Raw genomic sequence first — 23,388 nt, 5'->3', positions numbered from 1 at the left:
CAGAGCTTTCTTCTGCCTCCTAGGTCTACAAGTTAGAAAGTAAACACCCCTGTTTGACTACAGATACATTCCACTGGCAAGGCAGCTTGCCATTGTTGGCGAACGTCACCCGAGGCACAGAAGGGCAGGCAAAGGTCATTCACAGTGAACACCCTCATTTAGAGTTAGCTTCACCTGCATTTGACTAGTGTACAGAATTGTAAACAACACCAGTGTTTTTCTGGGGACAGAAGCCCATTTCATATCTAATAACCAGTAAAAGTTATAAGGGAAACTTTGAGTATGACTTTGTTCCTAACTGCTCCCAGAAAACCTATGGATCTACTTTCCTTCAAATGGCTTCAGCCTGCTGCAGGCCTGTTTGCAACACAACAGGTAACCTCACACTTGACAAGGTGCCTTTTCACGTTGTCGACACGTAGCATGTTGTGAAGTCAGGCCAAAGCCACAGAGACAGGGGCTGCCCACACATGAAGGGAAAAGACCCAACCCAGCACCAGCTGGCTCCCAGGAATGATGTCCTCATCAGACACTCTTCTAGATAAGAGTAGCAGGGGTGTTGTCACAGGAAGGGCCCCACCAGAAGTTTTAGATATGTCGACTGAAGTAGTGGTAGTCTTGTTAAGGCTGGAGTAGCTGTCACTGTTTAACACCAACAACATAGTGTGACTCGTGCCCATTAGTGACAGGGGAAAGAATATCTAAGTAAGAACATTTTATTAGCATAGTTAATTAAAACCAACACCAAATTAAAAACTCGTCACAAAACTACACCGGATGAACACTCACACGTGCTCTCAAATTGGCCTTTAATTTTTCACGGGCTTGCAAATCAAATGCCAAAAAGGGCCAGGCCCACTAAGAAGTCAATGGGACCCTTTGGCCATAGATGAGGCCTGGGTGGCAGGATAATCTTTCCTTCTCTCTTAACCACATCTTCCTGAACTGTAAGGACAAGGCAGCCACGCCACCAAAGGCCCGGAGGAAGACTGGGCATCCATTTGAAAGACTGACCGCTTAGGTGGACTATCTGAAAGGAGCTAATTTATTTGGCTCTGACCATGCTTCCTGCTATAGTCTCAGACCTCTTCCATTGAGGGTTTTAAGAGGTTCTTTCCATCAAATGTTGCTTAATGGCCTTGTCCTAATTACTGTATTGAGTCTGAAGATCTTGGTCAAGCTGAGTGCCGCAAGAAGAAGTCAATGGATATAGATCGGGCACCTGTGCTGATAAAGATTGGAACATCTCAAGTTTCTCCTCAGTCACCTCCTTGTCTAAATTGAGCATAAACTTATAATCCCCCAGGATCTGTGAAACGGAGGCAAAGCAATAAAACTCATGCACACAGAGGAATCCCATAATGAGCCATTCTTATGTTGGCATTCGCCTGCCTTAGGAGAGGACCAATGGATTGATTAATCGGTTGCCTACAGTTCCTAATGTCCTTGGCGTAGCTGTTGATGTAGGAAGAGGAGGGCTTGCACTTTGGAGACACAACCATACCCATCAGAGACTGATGTGGCGGGTTTACGCCATACAGACTCAGCCATATTTTCTGGATCTTAATTTCTTCCCCCATAACTTGGAGATGACAGTCTCAGAATGAGGCTTATGCCAAACCTCCTACACCTGCATGAGACGCGGGGCTCGAGGTGGAGTGAAGGATCTGGGGGGAGTGGATGCAGCCACCAACGAGCATAAAGTACCTAATTCTATAACAGGTTCGACGTAGTCTCTATGGGCAGAGATCTGTGAGGATATGGCGTATGCCCTCTGCATGATATTTGTGTGCTAGGTGGGGCTGTCTGGTCCATATAGGCTTCATTTTGAAGCTTACGCAAGTCCAAGAAAGACTTCCAGAACCAGACACTGTGGAGGTCCCTTGTTAGTAGCTCTTCACTCTGAGCCTACTGATTAAAAATGTGTTTGTGGTGATTAGAATGGAACGAGGCGCACCCCTGCAGTATTTACTGTTTCCAATAGAGTTACAGAGCATGGAGAACTGAATGCAGAAGGATTTGACTGAGGGTGGCCTCGTGTAACGCGAGGGCAGTGCTGAAAGAGTACAGCACTGAGATAAGGGGGCACAAAATCTAAAGCTCAGTCATCGGCCATCAGGATCTACTGCAGAAGAGAGCTTTGCATGGTCACATTTTCCTGGGACTGTGGCAGTGAACTTGCACAAGAAACCACTGACCGAGGAAACAAATCAACCACTAGCAGCACTTCCGCACACGACTGATACAGAACACTATTGGGTGCTTAGGTCTGTTGACTTCTCCCCTTCACAAAGTTGCCTCTGCAAACAAAGAACGCACAGCCTTCTTCTCCAAGGGCCGGTGTTGGGGGGGAGTTTGGGATCAAATCACTTTATCATTGGGGATGATGTGGAACCTGGAACAGGAAGAGCATTGTCCTGCTGGGACTGCTGGGAGGAGTGAGGTTGGGAGGAGGCATGCTTCAGTACTCCATGCAATGCTTGAGTGCCCAGCACTCTGCCCGCAGAGGAAGCCCTCACATATAGAAGGGCATTACATCAATCATGGAGCCAATCAATCCTTCAATCCGATCACTCCAGGCGCAAGCACTTCAGCCGCTGTCGGCAGGAGTACACAACATCACTCCAACACATTCACACTTGATTGTCGCATACAGGAAGACATCACAAAACCCTAACTCTAACTTATCAAAGAGTGCAACATCATTCCAGGATACGTTTACTCTCGTCTGTACGGAAAACAGTACATCACCAGTACAGCCGTAACCTGTAGGTTGATAAAGCATGAAACGGGCAAGACAGCTGTGGGAAGGTATCAGTCCAAGAAAGCAACAAGTTTGGAAATCAAAATTGGGAGGGAATAATTACTTTTTTGAGAAGACTAGCATTCAGTAACATCTGGATATGCACAAATACACGCATGCTCCGGGCTCGACGCTGAATACCGTGAGGCAGTAGTGAGTATTGGCCCACTGATTACTGTTTTCCATTTATTGTGTGTCTAAAGTGACATGGTGAACTATCAGAAGTTGATGCAATTAGTTGTGAGACCCACACCCTATTTACAATCTAATGACACTATCCCACACAGAACCAAACTCTACTGTGCAAGAATTGCCCTGTGGCCTGTGCACACTGGGAACCCCCCTCCAGGGATAAAATGATAGAAAACTGCTGTTCAGAAATGAAGTAGATTAAGATAACTTACATCATCATCGTCCTCGTCTTCTTCATCATCTGACTCGGGATTAGCATCAAGTGCCTCTTCTAAAATAAAAATAAAACATCGGTTTAACTAAAAAGCACAACACGGGTGAAATCTGAATTAATTTGGATCACAAAATTCCCCGCGTGGCATTGGTAACCCCACCTTTGTGGCTTGTGCACAACCATGCTACTCCCCCAGTGCCCTAGTAAGGTGAGCATCACTGTTGGCTGTTGCACTAATGACCACAATCCTGTTTGTTCACATCTGCAGAGTACCCCAGCACATCAGCAGCGTATAGTTAAGGCGTGCGGACCCGCACTACAGCGAGACATGAAGAGCGGGCACCTTCAATGTTCCCACCAAGAGAAGGACGCAAACATCCTTCCTCCAGCTGCATCAAATAATCAAGACTTACCAATGGGGGAAGTTCACATTATTTTATATACAACTGACTCTCTTACACATTTGTATTTTTTTCTACTCTCAAACTCTATTTCTTGTCACAGCTATATCTTTTCAAAAAAGGAAAAGGCCTTTATTACATGAAAAAGGAAAACAGCAAACACAGGACAGTGTTTACCAGTATCTAAATATGACATGCTAAATCATTTCTGCAGGAGCAGTGCTGCACCTCCAATGATCCTGGCCTGTTGAGGCCACTATGGGAAGGATGGAAAAACAGGAAAGAGGGCAGGATGGCAAGGGGGGGCTGCACATTGCCCACGTTTTTCAATCCTTCATGTGTGTTCTTAGGACATCTCAGATTCTTGGCTTGCTACACAGAGTTTGTCAAGCATTATGTCATGTTAATGTATGATTTCTAGAACATCTCCTGATAATAATACTGTACAGATGTTTTGACCATGGCCGAACTGAGCAACCCTGCCTTTCAGTGGATGAGGAGCACCAGGACTCTGCAATGATGGTGGAAGGGTAAGACATTAAAAGGCCAGATGCCTGGGTATTTTTGAATACTGAATATGCGGGATCCCACCCTTTCCTATGGTTCAGATGAGGAAGTATTTCATCTTCGGGGACCCTTGTTCTTCGCTCCAGTGCCCTGAATGAGCAGGGATGCTAGAAGGAGAAGGGCCTGGAGGGAATTAAATAAACAATGATGGAGGCTGGAGAGAAGATCTGAGATGAAGGTCCCATCCTTTCATCATTTGAAATCTCCCAGCAGCCCTGCGCTTACATCATTTCCTGCCAGCCCAGAACGCGCCGTAAAGGAAGAAGAATGCAAAATGAAAATAGAAGAGGGACAGGAGCAGGAGGAGGAGAATGTGGTAAAAGTGGACAGGGGACAATACTTGAGTGGAACTGTTAGTGTTTTCCATGTGGAAGAAAGGGAGTGGAGTCAACAACAATATAAATTCTGGAGTAATATGGGAAAAGGGCATGTCAGTGTGTGCTACATACCAGGAGAAAAATAAATTGAAATAAACACAGCAAAATGTTTTTTACACACTATGGGGCATCTGGAACTGTAAGGTGTACTTAATAAGGTGGGGGTGATGTTAATATCGACACGTTATCACTTCCGCGACAGGATGTAATCTGACAGATAATTCCAGTTTCAGGCCAGAGCCAGTAAAGTCAGTAATCTGCAGGTCCCCTCTCACCCTGAGCACTGAACCTGCTCACCCTGGTTTATCCGACACTGGTGATCACACCAGGAGGATCCACATAGAGAATATATGAAGCGTATTTCAGCAGTATCTTTGGCAGAGGGACCTGAGCATCCCATTAACAGATATTGGGTATATTTTAACAGAAACCTACATTTTAATTGCTGTTGCTAGGATGTCTAAGCAATACTTTCTAATACTCAAATATAATTAGACACCTTCTGGAAGATGACAGCTTCCGACTTAAATGACTTCAAGTTTCTTGACCCAGAACAAAGACCGGCACAGTATTTAAAACCTGTCTTCTTCCTCCGAGGGCATAAAAGTATCAGTTAGGTAGTATTTCTCCTATAGCACATATCTATTTACTTGCTTGAGACCCTATTTTTATTTTATTGCGCACACAATAGTCTCAAAGGGACACATACCGGACCATATTTATACTTTTTTAGCGCCGCATTTGTGCCGCTTTTTTACGCAAAAGCGGCGCAAACTTACAAAACACAATTGTTTTTTAAAAGTTTGCACCGCTTTAGCGTAAAAATATTATGCAAATGCGGCGCTAAAAAAGTATAAATATGGCCCACAATTTGATGGTGTAGAGAAGAAATGCTCCTGGTTGCTGTGGAAGACTCTAATGTATTGGGATATTTACTTGTTATAAGTTACAAATGCCTGTGACCAACACTTCATTTTAAGCAGGTCTTAATTTGTAAAATAATGCATATCATTGCCCAAAAATGTGGCGCAGCTGAATGAGTTACCAAGTATAAAGATGGTCTTGATTCCACCTCGTGCCTTTCTCCTCCATCATCAGTCACTCCTTGTCCCTTCATCTCCCTCTTGCGTGTTCTTTTTCCTGCATACTTTCTGCATTTGTCGTAGTATTTTTGTCTTTCTCTTCCTATTTCTTTCCCCTTTTTGTTTTATTTTTCTCTCTGGGTCAAAGTCCAGTGAGGAAAAATAAGTTTCAGTCCCCAAAAATGAGTGCCGGTGGGCCCCACCTGCCACTGCCGGCTCAAGTGAGCAGTGGCTTTGAGTAATGTATCCGAAAACTTCAACTGTGACATACACACCTTCTGTCCTATATCACTTCAAACATTTCTTGGTGAGGAAAGGATGACTTTCCCTCCTGGCTCACTTGAAACCCACTCCCCCTACTCTCTGAACTCTCTCTTCAGATAGTCAGTCTCAATCAGTGCAATGCATTGGAGGTGTAGCGTGGATTTACTGGCCAGCGTTTATTTTTATTTACAGTTGGGGCCCAGCTTCTGAACATACACAGCATGTGGCAATATAAATTAAGATCTCTGGTAGATAGAGCAGTGGTTTTCATACTTTTTATTGCCGTGCCACCCGAGTGGAGAAATGAAAATCACCGGGCCCCCCTCAGAATTTTTCACAATTATTATATTAAGTTGGCAATGTTTAAATATGTCTAGATGTATTTAAACATTGCAGATACGTTCTGTTACCTTTTTAAAAATGCAATAAATGTTTTTTCTGCTTAAAACAAAGCAATGTTATCTGCATAATGCCTCTATTGGCCAGAGCTTGGCGCCCCCCTGTTTTCCCCCCCGGGGGGCCCGCCCTCCTGCTTGAAGACCCCTTAGATAGAGGGAAGCAGAAATTACTCCATTGTGCTCTTCACTGTTTGCTCTTTAAGGTTTTGCTGTAAAGGAACTTTTTTACTTTGCAATATTGCATTCAAACCTTTCTAAATTTAGGGCTGCGTGATGGATCACCTTAACACTCATTCTAATGTATGTCTAACACTCCAGACGCTCTCTCCCAATAACTGCCTTGTCACTACCAGATAGAATCAGCGGGACGATAGAGAAGCGCCATCTGCATCCACTGCCGTTTAGCATGCATTCAAAACATCACGTCAGGACTAGTTACATGGAAACCGGATGCTGGAGCGTCTTATCCTACCTGATCTCAACTGCTTGATGATGAACTCGATCTGACGATTCATCTCCGCGTTTCCTTCATTGATGAAGCAACGCAGAATCGCCTCCATGTCCTTCAAGTATTGGAAATAGAGAAGGAGGCCTGGGTTAGCACGTATTTGAGAACATTAGTACATTTGCATTTTCCAAAAAGGAAACAAACACAATTGAGAATTTGTTTTCCTGATAAATTTGACTAAATTACTTTTTTGTTCACCCTCTTACATTATATCTATGATCAGCACTTTTAAATTCCAAAAACAAAATCTCACAGTTCCCATAACTTTACCTGCATGATTAACAAACTCAGTGTGCAATAACAAAGGAGTGAGAAACATGGGTGGTGTGTGAAGGTCCATCTCTTGAATGTCCTCTCCAGTATTAGCTGGATAAGGGAAATAAAAGTTACTTACCTGTGATCACACGTCCCCACGATGGGTATCTTAATCTTTAGAGAGCCTTAGGAGAGAAAAGCAAGCCTCTCAGAAGAAGATACAAAGAAATTCAAATTCAAAAAAGGAGAAATGTTAAGAAAAGTGATTTCAGAATGGGGTCTGTCCCACCTAATCTGCACTGAAATCTAGGTGGTGGTATTAACCTTTGTAAAACGTTTAAAGCAGAACTGTAGACCCATCAAACGAGGACTTGACCCACTAAAGTTCGAATAACTCAGAATGCTCTTGGTGAGGGTGTGGTAGGCGTATCAGAATTACTATGATGAACAATTCATACAGATAAGATCAACAAATCTGTTGAGAGATCACCTCTAACCACCATCCAAGTAAGGCTGAAATTGTGAAATTCTTTTGCTTGTTTACAAAACATATATCTAGATCAGGCCTTACATTTATTTGAACGAACGTGTTTCTGGTGATCAAGAAAGTTGTATTATGTCTGTCAAGATTCAAAGGCTGCAATGGTCTGTACCAAAATTATTTTATGCAGGGAAACCTTCCAGTTAAAAATGAAGAATAATTTCCCAAGGGAAATCATTTGGATAACTCAGTGGCTGGTGGTCACATCCTCAGTTTTAAGTTAAACTGGGTATCTACCCACCCACAAAAGACCTCACACGGGGTGGGGGAGTGAACTTGTGATTTATTTCCCACAAGCATGCCTTCCTGCAGCTGAGGAAAGCACAAATTCTCCCCCTTCCAATTGATAAAAAGATTTGGGTTTTGATGTAGGATGTATTGATGCCAAGCTGGTTGCTTGGGAAATCATGGGACTATAAACCATTGCTGAGCTCATTTCATTCTTTTAATAAGATCTAAGTTTAAGATGGCTTGTAATTAGGAGGCGTCTACTGCCCCAGCCTCGTTTGATATCTGCTACTGTCAGAGTTTAACGCACAGGCTAGAACATTTGATAAAGATACCAAAACAGAACAAGAACTTTAGGATACTATGAGCTTAAGCACTATTCACCCGCCACTTTTTCTTTCTTCTATTATGAACGAACCACCATGAATGATCTTCTTGAAGCAGATGAGGAAATTCAGAGGGTAGGTGGAACTCAACATGCTAGAATCTTCTGCAACTTCCTAAGGCAGGATTATACCACTCTCTTGCACCGCCTCTACAAATGCTTATCGATGCAGGACCACCAGTTCAGAGGGTCTGGAGACACACTGCATGAACCCTGTACAAGGATCGATGCATAAATAGTTCGCATGTCTGGTGTGTAGGTATGAAAACCAAGTTATGCAATTAACATTAGCCTCATCTGAAAAAGCCCAGTAACTTTAGGAACAGACAGTTTGCTAAATGAAAGGCAACCAGAGTGTGAACAATTCAATTGGAAACTACTTACCTTAGGAGCCCTTAGATATAATGCTCAGAAACATCAACATATTTACTTAGTGGAGTAAAGTGGCCTTGCGCTGCTGGCCTAAAAAAGAACAATTACACAAATGTCCAAAGGTTCCACAAACAAACAATTGGAAAAACGGTGGACAGCCCTGAAAGCAAATCATTGTTGTTTAATTGAAAATAAGAAAAAAAAAAAAAATGTAAGTCTTGACATGGAAATGAGTGCCAAGGGACTCTTCCGCCTGATGATCCACGCCAAGGGTGAACCAACAGCAAGAACTAAAATATCAATAAATATTTTTTAGAGATGTGACAGCTACCCAGAAAATAGTCTAAAAGATGTAACTACATTTAATTGGGCAAAAGTAAGATAGTGACGTACATATCACCATGAACACCAGCTTACTTCTATACCTTGAAGGGGGTGACAAGTTCTAGAAATGTGTCTGGCTATTTGTGACATTTTTCAATGCAGGAAGAGCCAGTCAGTTGTTGCCTCAAGTCTTACAGAAGAGTTTGAGAGTGAATATACAAAACATGTTCATTCAAACTCTGGAATCTAGAAGACTAAAGGTGATCCTTCAAACATCTGACCACACATCGACAGAAACCCTTGTCACCTAAAACCATGATTCTTTAAAGTAGATTTCCTGGGTCCATTAAAATCATATTTACCGTGTCACTCAGAAGGTGAAAATGATAACATTCTAGTATGTTCTCCACCAGAGACTAGAATGAAGACGAAGGAGAAAAGGTAGCAGTAATTAAGAAAGAAAAATGGAAAGTGAGATTAAATTGGTCATCCGGTATAGACAAAAAGCAGTTCTCTTTCCCAAACCCTGCATTTCTAACAACAACCTAACAACAGGCGTTCTTGAAGGCTGCTTTGATGTTGTGTGCTTGGGTTTTGAGATGTACTGTGACATAAAACTATATGCATGCGAACAGACCTGATTCAGGCAGGAGACCCCCGATTTTTTAAAGGCCAAATGGCTTTATTTTAGCTGTCTCTGATGTTGTTTCTGACATTGCCCAGGGCTTTTCAGAATGAGAAAAGTTAAACCGAATGCTCATTGCTTTATACAAAGATAGGGGATTTAAAGATGTCATATACAACATCATAGGGACCTCTTTAGGCCAGATGTACAAAGTTTATTGCGGTTGCAAACTACCTGATTAGGAGAATTTTTTTTTAAACGTTCAAACACCAAATTGCGAATTGGTAACTTTTTATTTGTAATTTGTATTTCTCACTCAATTCTGATTTGGTACTTGAAAAGGGAGGGTTTAGGGCGTCCCTTCCAAATACTGAATTGCAGTAGTATGTTTAAATGTTTTGCGACCAAATCCAGTCACAAGACAGTAATACTTAACCACTAATTCAAAATTCCTGGTAACCCATTTGCAAATAGTAAGGGGTCCCTAAAGGACCCCTACTGATTTGAGAATATTGAACAAAATATTTTTTAAGAGCAGACAGGGTTTATAGGGACCATTTCTGCTCTTAAAAAAATGAAACATAAACGTTTCATTGTCTTTTTGGAAACGCATCTCTTTTTCTTTTAAGGATGCTTTTAAAAAAATATTTAAAAAAGGATTGCTTTATTAAAAATCAATCACAGAGATGATGGTCTGTTAACCCAAGCAGGCCACCAACCCCGTGCTGGCAGCGATTCTAAGACGATCACTAATTGCAACCTACCTCATTAATTAATATTCAAGAGGTAGGTCTATTTGAGACCCACTAGGAATTGCTCTTCTAAAATAAAAAAAGTTTCATGCATTAGGAATAGCGATTTCCTGACTGTGATTCAGAATTAATCGTAATTAGGACATTGCTAGGCCTAATCTTAGTATGCCTGGCCCTTGAATCTTTCACTATGTTTTCAGATTCTGATTCTGTTGCGGTTGTACAGGGCAGAAGGTTCACAGTGGTGTCCACACTCTAGAAGAAAAAGGCCACACACAAAGAAAGGATGTCATGATCAAGATGCAACCATCCTGCGATCAACACACAGAGGGTAAAAAGAGCTGCCGAAACAGTGTCCATCATTTGGTGGATTTTCATTGTCTCTCTGGTACAGGTCAATCCTTGTACACTATGGATAGGGTTTATAAAAAAACATAGAATGCGTTCATGATTACAGGAAGGTCCAATGATTCATTTGTTCTCAATTTCCAAATCACGTAACATTTTCGCTGATGCGAACACCAGTATTTCTCACCCAGCGGTTCTAGTCGAAGTCATATTTCTTACCATTGCTCGAGCGGCTTCTCGTATGGATGGGACTGCAAGGATGCTATACAGGGCTCCATTAACGTAGGGACGTATCTGAGGGTGGAAAACGTGCAGGTACTCAGTTACGACAAGGAGTATTTTTGACATTCGCATACTTTCAACATTGCCCAGGTTCATAAGTGCAAACCAATTATGCCAAGAAATGGGCAACGCCATTGCATCGTACACAGGTATCTATCCGTAAAAATGTTACACAGAGGCAGTCGGATCACACTCTGACAACCCTATCACACACTACAAATCCTGTCTCTCGCTCTCACATGTACTATGAGAGAAGTTTAATGTGCTACACAAGCCACAAAAAGAGGCGTAGAAAACAAAAACTCTGAAATTACAAACTCACCTCATACAAGTGCATTACCCACCGCTGAGTTACCTCTTACAGTCTGTTAGAAAGCATAACATAAAGGTGATCTTGCAATGCCACTGTTGCCTGGCACTTGAAGTATCAGTGCAAACTCTAGATTAAGCCATCTCAGACTAGAGAGATCTGCAGGCGGGGTGCTCATCGACCATCAAATCCTAAAGATCTACGTAAATTGCTTTGTGTTCCCTAATCCATGTAAATTTCTCCTTCAGAGAAAGTAATCATCTAACCTTACCTGGGTCTCCAGTCCTGTCCTTCCTATCTTGGATTGCCAACCTTCAGTGTTCCTGTCTGGTGCATTCTCCACGGTACTAAGGTTCTGACCAACCTATTGGGGGAATACTTGTCATCGTCTAGATCCTAAAATGCAAACAGTGTTACTCTACCTGCTCTAATCTCCAAATCCCACCCAGGTACTTGAGTTCTTGCACAAAGTGGACTGCCCAACCCCTCAAAACCTCAGGTTTTAAGGGACAGTAGCTCAGTAGCTGCCCTAAGGCCTGTGGGTCACAGGATCAAATTTCAGAAGGCTTGCCTATGCCTTTTCTCCTTCTGAGATCAATATTATGATCATCCCTAAATTAGGCAAAGTTTAAAGTATAAGGTTACCTTTGTGGTGAATCTATTTCTCCAATCCTCTAGGCTCTCTTTCAGCATCAAACTGTGCGCCCGCGCCATCCACTGGCAGGGCTGAACACTTCATGAGCTTCAAGTGCTGGTACTGCTTGGTTGTGGGGAATATGTCAGCATACATCCGTCTAACTTGCAGGTAGCAACTGGCACAGGTCCCTTCACTTTAAAAAGGGAGTAAATCAGTGCAGGCTTTGGCCGATGGCTTATCATGAGGGTGTTTTTAAAGGAAAACAGCTTATGAACCAGGAGTAAAAGAGTTGTCATGAAGGTAACTTTATCCCACTTATACATCTTGACTCTCTCTGATTCTCAACATGTGTATGGGACCCCTAGCATACTGAAGAGAAATGGAGAACAATATGCCAGAAACAGGCAGTTTAGAATGACACGAGAAGACACCACAGAACCACCTGGCTACATTTTGCATCAATTCCCAAGAAATACTTGAGCCTGCAATACCTGCAATCTACCCATTCAGGTCACATTCTGGGGGCAAACATTGTACGATCTTTAAACCCTCTTCATGCAGACACAAGGGTCAGGGATGTCTAGAAGTGCAGGGTTATTAATAAAATTTGTTCAAGCTATGGCCACTAGGAAGTACGTTTTTAAAGACAGGACCCAGACAGTGGGTCTAGGAAAATTGCCCATGAATTTCCCAGAAGCAAATACACTTATACGCACTGTATAAATATGTCCAAAATGAGATGATAAAATCCACGGAGCAAGTCTGAGGGTGAATATTCTTTGATGCGTCCAATAGAACTATCTTTGTCACTTGTTTCATTAACGGGCTCTAAGGCAGGGGGTTCTAGCAGCCGGCAGCCCCTCTATGAGAGATTGAAGTGAGCAAAGAACAGATCCTAAGGACTTTCCAAATTTTAATAGCTAGGAGGCCTCCCCTCTATAGAAGGTGAATGAGCACCTCAAAAGGTGTAGGAAATTGAATACCACATTCTGAGGTCAAGGTGGGCACACGAATGTCAGCACATCAAGGGCTATTCCTAAGATTCCAGGGAATGCTCTGAATCAAAGGGGCCACAGGAAAAGCATACAGGACCTTCTCTCAAAACTTACATAAGCTAGCCCAAGGACCTGACCTCTCCGCTCATTCAGGAGGAAAACTGAGTGCCAGTGGGTTGCAGAAGCATAGCTGAATGGACACACTCGGGCCTCGAAGATACAGGCAAGGAGATATTGATGGATTTTCGACTTGTTGTTTTGTTGTTTTTGTTATTTACCATTTGTAGAAGCGCACATTAGCATAGCATCACAACCCTTTCCATAGTCTGACTTTCCAAACAGTTCTGAGGTTTCCTTCGAAGTCTGGAGGGTGAATAGCTCTGGGAAAACATGATGTGTTACTGGAGAGCCATGGTTCCTTTGTGGAAGTGAAAAGCCTCCTCTGACGTTTTGCTTTTTAAATTGTTAACCCTGTGATATGGGAACATTAGAAAGAGCATGCACTGGGTGATGGACCACTCGAGTCAGCAGATAGAGTTGTGGGAAGTAAGTGCCTCTCGGCCTCAGAATGTAAGCAGCTTTGGGGTTGTTCATATGTTCTTGCAGCATGGGGACCCAACTACTGGAAGGGATTTTTTTCACAACAAAAAGCAATTTTGAGAAAGAAATGTGATCTTTGTCACAGGGTGTTGATAAAGAGATACAACAAATGAGCCAGGACCTGAACTCTAGGAAAGTGTTTGCGATCAGGGATGAGGCATGAGCCAGCCGCCACAGAGCTGGTAATAGCGATAAGTAGAGTAAGAAGCTTAAAACTGGCTCTGCCAGGTGGAAGTGCAAACAGAGCATGCGAAGCCTGGCATGTGGCACCCCCGCTGCCTCCAGTCCAGCAGCCTCTGGAACCAAAGGGCTGTCACAGTCAGAGATGGCCTTTACTGTCTCCGGGGAAGGCAGTCTTCCTGTGCTCCTACAGGATGGGAACATGAATGTAAATATCAAGTAGAGCAACAGAACAATATTTTATCTCTTACCAGATAATATTTTACCTTCTGCTTGGCGAGAAACTGGTTGAGATCATAGCAATTTAGAGTGTAGGACAACCCTCCACTTTTTTTCTTTGCAAGAAAGTAGTGAGAATACATGCACCTTTCTCAAGGTGATGGTAGTTCTAGTGCTTATAAAAAAGAAGCTGTATCTCCAGGTCCGTCCAAGGTTCCTGGAAATACAGCACTGCTAAGTCAGCAGAGAGGCCTCAACAGACTGAAGTTGCTCATAAGCCCAAGATCCTTGCAGTGCAATTATCCAGGAGAAGCACAACCGGAAGAACATCACCCGTGCTGTAGAACTCTCATTTCCTGTCATCATCTTAAAGGAGGCTGCACATTTCAACTCCCCAAGGGCCTCTCCATGGGGCCTCCACCCCCTGCTCTGCAGTAGACAGACCATGGGGTCATTGGCCTTTGTACCCTAGGCATGAAATCCTTTTCCTAAGTTGGAGAGGGCTGTCCTGATTCCAGAACCACTTGAACTATCCTTCTAGCTCATATGGATCTGGAAAGATCAACTTTAGAAGTGAAGCCTGAATTCTCGATTACCAGTTCCCAATAGGATCTGGTGCAACTCGTGACTGCATTGACTGAAGCTACCTAATAGGTGGCTCTGGCACTGAAACTCCTGGCTGACTAGTGAATTCTGAGATATAGGCCTCTACAAGAAACACTGGAATTCCACAACAGTAGCTCACTCATTATTACCTCTCTCTCACTGCAACCACTGGAAACCACTTGGGTCCCTAAATGGTCTCTGGACTCCAGAAGACTGTACACAAAGTCCCTTAACTGGACACTGGTGTCGTGACCCGTGGCTACCTTCAATCCTTACCACCAGATCAGTGATGGTGCTCCACTGACCTTGGTAGCTGCGGTCGTCGTTGTTTGAGTGGTGGGTTTCTGGGTCACGTGATACCTGGAATTAATTATTTTTTTTGCCTGGGTACGTGCAACTCAGCTACAGAGGCTTCAGCTCACTAAGTTAACCAATGCGATGAGCTCAAAACTGGGGCTGGACGAGAGGAGGGTGCAGTATATATATATATATATATATATATATATATATATATATATATATATATATATATATATATATATATATTTATTTATTTTTCTCGCATCCTAACCCCCTCTTTCCAGGAGAAAGGTTATTGCAAACTACTTGACACTCAAGCACTGACTAATCTCTCTGAGTTGATCAGAACCATGACATACATGTTGACATAAGGCCATGATTATAAGCCGTGTAGTGATAAGAAGGTTCTAAAATGCTCAGGGTCAATTCCAAGCACTTTTGAAGATTCCAGAGAGGAGCAAAGCCATTCCCTATAGATTACAATATGACCAATGTATTTTACCCATAAGGCCCTACAGAACCTCTGGAGTCTTATCTCAATCCCAGAAGATGCGAAGATCTGTGTTTTTGTGTGCATCTTAGATTTAAATGATCTGTCTACCCATTAGACATTAAAAGTTCCATTATTTTCCAAAGATAAAGCACCGACGGGGTGTTGATGCTACTGAGTGGTATTAACTCTGCCACACTCTATCTGAGGTGCTAAACGCCGCCACCTCCTGTAGTAACTTCAACGGCTCGACTACACTTCCCTGAGCAAACAAACAACTTGGTTTTCCAACAGGAGTGCGCTGGTATTCTAGCACTGGAACAGCAACGGTACATAACCGCCTCCACGCGGGAAACTGCCTGGTAATCACCTACCGCCCCAAGACCCAAATAAAAGGCAAAACTGGTCTGCCTCCCGCTCTCTTAATCTGTAGTCACTCCCTACCGTCTACTCTCTTCCCACCGCCTCCCTCATCTCGCTCATTAGTCAGAATATTCAAGTTGGTGATATTTGGATCAGAAAGGTTCAGTGTTGCAACTGGATCAGATGGTCTTCAAAGGAAAAGGCAAAAGGAGGCAGCGGGTGCTGTAACAAAGCGATTCCATTGGCAGAGCCACAGCCAATGGCAGTCTAGTGGGGGCCGATAGTACAGCCCCCACTGGCAGAGTCACAGCCAATGGCAGTCTGGCGGGGGCTGATAGTAGAGTAAGCCACTGGCAGAGCCACAGCCAATGGCAGTCTGGCGGGGGCCGATAGTAAAGCAGCCAATAGTAGTCTGGCGGGGGCTGATAGTAGAGCAAGCCACTGGGAAAGCCACAGCCAATGGCAGTCTGGCGGGCCGATAGTAGAGCAGCCAATGGTAGTCTGGCGGGGGCTGATGGTAGAGCAAGCCACTGGCAGAGCCACAGCCAATGGCAGTCTGGCGGGGGCCAGAAGTAGAGCAGCCAATGGTAGTCTGGCGGGGCTGATGGTAGAGCAAGCCACTGGCAGAGCCACAGCCAATGGCAGTCTGGCGGGGGCCGGTAGTAGAGTAGCCAATGGTAGTCTGGTGAGGGCTGATGGTAGAGCAAGCCACTGGCAGAGCCACAGCCAATGGCAGTCTGGCGGGGGCCGGTAGTAGAGCAGCCAATGGTAGTCTGGCGGGGCTGATGGTAGAGCAAGCCACTGGCAGAGCCACAGCCAATGGCAGTCTGGCGGGGGCCGGTAGTAGAGCAACCAATGGTAGTCTGGCGGGGGCTGATGGTAGAGCAAGCCCCTGGCAGAGCCACAGCCAATGGCAGTCTGGCGGGGGCCGGTAGTAGAGCAGCCAATGGTAGTCTGGCGGGGGCTGATGGCAGAGCAAGCCCCTGGCAGAGCCACAGCCAATGGCAGTCTGGCGGGGCCGGTAGTAGAGCAGCCAATGGTAGTCTGGCGGGGGCTGATGGTAGAGCAAGCCACTGGCAGAGCCACAGCCAATGGCAGTCTGGCGGGGCAGATAGTAGAGCAGCCAATGGTAGTCTGGCGGGGGCTGATAGTAGAGCAAGCCACTGGGAAAGCCACAGCCAATGGCAGTCTGGCGGGCCGATAGTAGAGCAGCCAATGGTAGTCTGGCGGGGGCTGATGGCAGAGCAAGCCACTGGCAGAGCCACAGCCAATGGCAGTCTGGCGGGGGCCGGTAGTAGAGCAACCAATGGTAGTCTGGCGGGGGCTGATGGTAGAGCAAGCCCCTGGCAGAGCCACAGCCAATGGCAGTCTGGCGGGGCCGGTAGTAGAGCAGCCAATGGTAGTCTGTCGGGGGCTGATGGCAGAGCAAGCCACTGGCAGAGCCACAGCCGATGGCAGTCTGGCGGGGGCGGTAGTAGAGCAGCCAATGGTAGTCTGGCGGGGGCTGATGGTAGAGCAAGCCACTGGCAGAGCCACAGCCAATGGCAGTCTGGCGGGGCCGATAGTAGAGCAGCCAATGGTAGTCTGGCGGGGGCTGATAGTAGAGCAACCCACTGGGAAAGCCACAGCCAATGGCAGTCTGGCGGGCCGATAGTAGAGCAGCCAATGGTAGTCTGGCGGGGGCTGATGGCAGAGCAAGCCACTGGCAGAGCCACAGCCAATGGCAGTCTGGCGGGGGGCCGGTAGTAGAGCAGCCAATGGTAGTCTGGCGCGGGCTGATGGTAGAGCAAGCCCCTGGCAGAGCCACAGCCAATGGCAGTCTGGCGGGGACTGATCGAAGAGCAAGCCACTGGCAGAGTCATAGCTACGGATGCCACTTTTCCGTTTTTACTGATTTTTAACAAATAAATACACATAGGATACTATTTATTTCCCTGCCTGTATTCATTTTTTAAAATGGATAAAAACTTAAATTAGGTGGTCTTCTGAGTGGTTTTAAATGCTGTCAGTCATGACTGTCTGGCCAATAGCTGTGAAGATTGACAGGTAAGGGAGTCAAGAAAGAAAGAAAGAAAGTTGCCAATGAGGCTTAAGCAGTTGTATACGTAGACATGCTGTCGCAGTGTATTCACTTATCATTTATGGGTTGTCATGTTACTGAAACTGGTCAGCCATTTGTGTCCGAGTGTACATTTATTGGTGAAATAAATATCGAAAAAAATACTACTTTGTGCGTATTTTTTTTCCACTAAACTCTAAATAATATGGATTAGTAAAGATAAAATTATTAAACTAACCAGTGTTGTGTGGACGGGGCAGCAGGCTGGGCTAAACCTGCTTCCAGTAGGAGGGGGACAAAATCCAGCGCCTCAACATTGGAAAGTTGCAAAGTCAGCCCAATGGGGGCCTTCCCTCGCCTCTGCATCTGTGCATGCATGACGACACTTCTGAAAGGACCACAACCACAGAAGTGCAGTGCAAACCACTGCTATAGTTCATCCCTGTGGCTCGGCAGAAGACAGAAATCCTTGTAGTCTCATTAACTAAACTCCAATCCAGGTGCAAGAGGTGAGCCCTCCCTGTGCGCCCAGCTACCTTCCAAACCTTCCAGTGCGCTAACCCCCCACCCCGGAAAAGAAAGAAACTGAAGTGGTGCGGTGCCGCGGAGCTCGTTTCAGGACGCCTTTATTTTGTGTGCTCCCAAGTTCACAACAAGAATTGTTAAACACAGTGGGTCTGGCCTTGGTACAACGTAGCCAATATTTTTTTAAAAAAATGTTTTTACTGCAAGCATGTGTCACAAAAATAAAAAGGAAAAAACAATATGTAATTACCTAAACACGGCCGCCATCAAACATTTTTATTTAAAAACCATTCACTAACGCAGCTGTGTTACCGGGATGATTTTTTAAAGCACATGATTTCCAGCTGCGCCCTGCATTGTGCACTTGTGAAGGAGACGAGAGTTAACCCCCCAGGAAGTACTCACATCGCAGGCAGCCACCATGTTTCACAGTCACCGGAGTACTTTATATCAAACTTTTAAAAGTGGTGCGGGCAGAATAAATAGGCGCTATTTGCAGATGTGATCGGTGCGCGGACTGCAGAGAGGGCGCCGGTGGTCAAAGTGGCTGAACCCCCGCCCCCCCCCCCCCCCCCATGTTGTATGCTGCGGGGGCAGCAGTGAGTGAGATTTAACGACTGACCTTTGTTGTATATATCAGCAGGAGAGAAGAGCCCGGAAGTAAAATCAAGAACTGCGGTCCTTCTAACAATATTGCTTTATTTCCTTCTATTTTATTATTATTGGTGATACTTTTACGAACCATCTGCACTTTATGTGTCTGTGACGGTATTTAGTGGAGATCATCATTTGAATCGTTTTTGAACGTGTGATAAACCATTGAGGGAGTGAAGAATCCTGGCTCCTGCAGGGCCGTAGCCTCGTGCACAGGTGAGTTGAGCAGATCTTCAAGCGCACAGAGGCTGGAGACCTCTCCGGGCCCCCACTGTACCTCTGGGACCTCCATGCAGAGTAGCACGTGCGGCAGAGGGGCCTGCACGGTTAAGGGGTGACACCCTGGACCCCCACTATACACCCTGGACCCCCACCACCCCCATGGACAGTAGCACGTGCGGGAGAGGGGCGTGGCCTGCTTCTCACACCTAGAGCCTGGGGGCCTGCACGTGCAGGGGTGGCCCCCTGGGGAGGAGCCCGCCCTCTGGGCCCCCATGGACAGGAGCACGCCCTCTGGGCCCCCATGGACAGCAACACGTGCAGGGGTGGCCCCCTCTGGGGAGGAGCCCGCCCTCTGGGCCCCCATGGACAGCAACACGTGCAGGGGTGGCCCCCTCTGGGGAGGAGCTCGCCCTCTTGGCCCCCATGGACAGGAGCACGCCCTCTGGGCCCCCATGGACAGCAGCACGTGCAGGGGTGGCCCCCTCTGGGGAGGACCCCACCCTCTGGGCCCCCATGGACAGGAGCACGCCCTCTGGGCCCCCATGGACAGCAGCACGTGCAGGGGTGGCCCCCTCTGGGGAGGAGCCCGCCCTCTGGGCCCCCATGGACAGCAGCACGTGCAGGGGTGGCCCCCTCTGGGGAGGAGCTCGCCCTCTTGGCCCCCATGGACAGGAGCACGCCCTCTGGGCCCCCATGGACAGCAGCACGTGCAGGGGTGGCCCCCTCTGGGGAGGAGCCCGCCCTCTTGGCCCCCATGGACAACAGCACGTGCTGGGGTGGCCCCTCTGGGGAGGAGCACGCCCTCTGGGCCCCCATGGACAGGAGCACGCCCTCTGGGCCCCCATGGACAGCAGCACGTGCAGGGGTGGCCCCCTCTGGGGAGGAGCCCGCCCTCTGGGCCCCCATGGACAGCAGCACGTGCAGGGGTGGCCCCCTCTGGGGAGGACCCCACCCTCTGGGCCCCCATGGACAGGAGCACGCCCTCTGGGCCCCCATGGACAGCAGCACGTGCAGGGGTGGCCCCCTCTGGGGAGGAGCCCGCACTCTGGGCCCCCATGGACAGCAGCACGTGCAGGGGTGGCCCCCTCTGGGGAGGAGCACGCCCTGTGGGCCCCTATGGACAGCAGAACGTGTAGGGGTGGCCCCCTCTGGGCCCCCATGGACAGCACGTGCAGTGATGGCCTTCTGGGCCCCCATGGACAGCAGCAGGGGTGGCCCCCTCTGGGAAGGAGCACGCCCTCTGGGCCCCCATGGATAGGAGCATGTGCAGGGGTGGCCCCCTCTGGGGAGGAGCCTGCCCTCTGGGCCCCCATGGACAGCACGTGCAGGGATGGCCTTCTGGGCCCCCATGGACAGCAGCAGGGGTGGCCCCCTCTGGGAAGGAGCACGCCCTCTGGGCCCCCATGGACAGCAGCACGTGCAGGGGTGGCCCCCTCTGGGGAGGAGCACGCCCTGTGGGCCCCTATGGACAGCAGAACGTGTAGGGGTGGCCCCCTCTGGGCCCCCATGGACAGCACGTGCAGTGATGGCCTTCTGGGCCCCCATGGACAGCAGCAGGGGTGGCCCCCTCTGGGAAGGAGCACGCCCTCTGGGCCCCCATGGATAGGAGCATGTGCAGGGGTGGCCCCCTCTGGGGAGGAGCCTGCCCTCTGGGCCCCCATGGACAGCACGTGCAGGGATGGCCTTCTGGGCCCCCATGGACAGCAGCAGGGGTGGCCCCCTCTGGGAAGGAGCACGCCCTCTGGGCCCCCATGGACAGCAGCACGTGCAGGGGTGGCCCCCTCTGGGGAGGAGCACGCCCTGTGGGCCCCTATGGACAGCAGAACGTGTAGGGGTGGCCCCCTCTGGACCCCCATGGACAGCAGCACGTGCAGGGATGGCCCCCTCTGGGAGTAGCCCGCCCTCTGGACCCCTATGGACAGCAGCACGTGCAGGGGTGTTCCCCTCTGGACCCCTATGGACAGCAGCACGTGCAGGGGTGTTCCCCTCTGGACCCCCATGGACAGCAGCACGTGCAGGGGCGGCCCCCTCTGGGCAGGGAGGGCCCTGTGCGCCGGAGGTCGCGTGCCAGGGGCTCGCCCTCCTCCCAGGGCTGAGACCGGGGCACAAGACCAGACAGGCGGAAGCACCGGGACTTTAATAAAGTTCAGTCAGAGGTCGCCAGACGAACCTCTGCAGGGCCCGAGGGGACGTCACGGCGGAGGAGCACTCAGTCTGTACAAGCCACACAAGGATGCTGCACGACACAGCAGGCGTCTGACTACCAGAAACAGAGTGATCACTAAACCCCGGCTATCAATAACAGGGAATGTTCACTAACCCTCCCCCACCCCCGGCAATCACTAACAGGGAATGTTCACTAACCCTCCCCCACCCCCGGAAATCACTAACAGGGAATGTTCACTAACCCCTGGCAATTACTAACAGGGAATGTTCACTATACCCCGTCAATCACTAACAAAGAGTGATCACTATACCCTGGCAATCACTAACTGATAGTGTTCGCTCTACCCCGGCAATAACTAACAGGGAGTGTTCACTATACCCCGGCAATAACAAACAGAAAGTGTTCACTATACCCAGGCAATCACCAACAGAGAGTGTTCACTATACCCAGGCAATCAATAACAGATAGTGTTTGCTCTACCCCGGCAATAACTAACAGGGAGTGTTCACTATACCCCAGCAATCACCAACAGAAAGTGTTCACTATACCAAGGCAATCACCAGCAGAGAGTGTTCACTATACCCCGGCAATAACAAACAAAAAGTGTTGACTATACCCAGGCAATCACCAACAGAGAGTGTTCAATATACCCAGGCAATCAATAACAGAATGTGTTCACTATACCGCGGCAATCACCAAAGTATTCACTATACCCCGGCAATCACCAACAGTGTTCACTATACCCCAGCAATCACCAACAGTGTTCACTATACCCCAGCAATCACCAACAGTGTTCACTATACCCCAGCAATCACCAAAACATTGTGTTCACTATACCCCGGCAATCAATAACAGAGAGTGTTCAATATACCCCAGCAATAACAAACAGAAAGTGTTCACTATACTCAGGCAATCACCAACAGAGAGTGTTCACTATACCCAGGCAATCACCATCAGTGTTCACTATACCCCGGCAATCACTAACACAGAGTATTCAATATAGCCCAGCAATCAGCAACAGTGTCCACTATACCCCAGCAATCACCAAAACAGTGTGTTCACAATACCCCGGCAATCACCGACAGTGTTCACTATACCCCGGCAATTACCAACAGAGTGTGTTCACTATACCCCGGCAATAACGAGCAGAAAGTGTTCACTATACCCCCAGGCAATCACCAACAGAGAGTGTTCACTATACCCAGGCAATCACCAACAGAGAGTGTTCACTATACTCTGGCAGTCACCAACAGAGAGTGTTCACTATACCCCCCGCAATCACCAACAGAGAGTTTTCTCTATACTCCGGCAGTCACCAACAGAGATTGTTCACTATACTCTGGCAGTCACCAACAGACAGTGTTCACTATACCCCCCAGCAATCACCAACAGAGAGTGTTCACTACACCCCTGCAATCACCAACAGTGTTCACTATACCCCAGCAATCACCAACAGGGAGTGTTACTATACCCCGGCAATCACCAACAGAGAGTGTTCGCTATACTCTGGCAGTCACCAACAGAGAGTGTTCAATATACCCCCCGTAATCACCAACAGAGAGTGTTCACTATACTCTGGCAGTCACCAACAGAGAGTGTTCACTATACCCTGGCAATCACTAACAGAGTGTTCACTATACCCCGGCAATCACTAACAGCGTGTTCACTATAGACCCGCAATCACCAACAGAGAATGTTCACAATACCCAGGCAATCACCAACAGAGAGTGTTCAGTATACCCCGGCAATCACAAACAGAGAGTGTTCACAATAACCCCCGCAATCACCAACAGAGAGTGTTCACTATACTCTGGCAGTCACCAACAGTGTGTTCACTAAACCCCAGCAATCACTAACAGAGAGTGTTCACTATACTCCGGCAGTCACCAACAGAGAGTGTTCACTATACCCCGGCAATCACCAACAGAGAGTTCTCACTATACCCAGGCAATCACCAACAGAGAGTGTTCACTATACCCTGGCAATCACTAACAGCTTGTTCACTATAGACCCGCAATCACCAACAGAGAATGTTCACAATACCCGGGCAATCGCCAACAGAGAGTGTTCACTATCCCCAGGCAATCACCAACAGAGAGTGTTCACAATACCCCCCGCAATCACCAACAGAGAGTGTTCACAA

At 47.3% G+C, this 23,388-nt stretch overlaps 1 protein-coding gene across 1 annotated transcript in view; it reads right to left on the bottom strand.

Annotated features, from left to right (window-relative positions):
- Positions 1-23,388, bottom strand: part of ARMC9 (armadillo repeat containing 9) — a 415,690-nt gene that overhangs the window by 168,240 nt on the left and 224,062 nt on the right. The window contains exons 17-19 of the mRNA XM_069212859.1: positions 10,856-10,930; positions 6,771-6,861; positions 3,208-3,266 (exon numbers count right to left, since the gene is read on the bottom strand). Of these exons, the coding sequence (XP_069068960.1) occupies positions 3,208-3,266; positions 6,771-6,861; positions 10,856-10,930 (225 nt within the window). The remainder of the gene's footprint in view (positions 1-3,207; positions 3,267-6,770; positions 6,862-10,855; positions 10,931-23,388) is intronic.

The sequence above is a fragment of the Pleurodeles waltl genome, chromosome 11 (genome assembly GCF_031143425.1).
Source record: "Pleurodeles waltl isolate 20211129_DDA chromosome 11, aPleWal1.hap1.20221129, whole genome shotgun sequence".
NCBI classification, from domain to species: domain Eukaryota; kingdom Metazoa; phylum Chordata; class Amphibia; order Caudata; family Salamandridae; genus Pleurodeles; species Pleurodeles waltl.
This window is presented reverse-complemented; position numbering and strand designations above follow the sequence as displayed.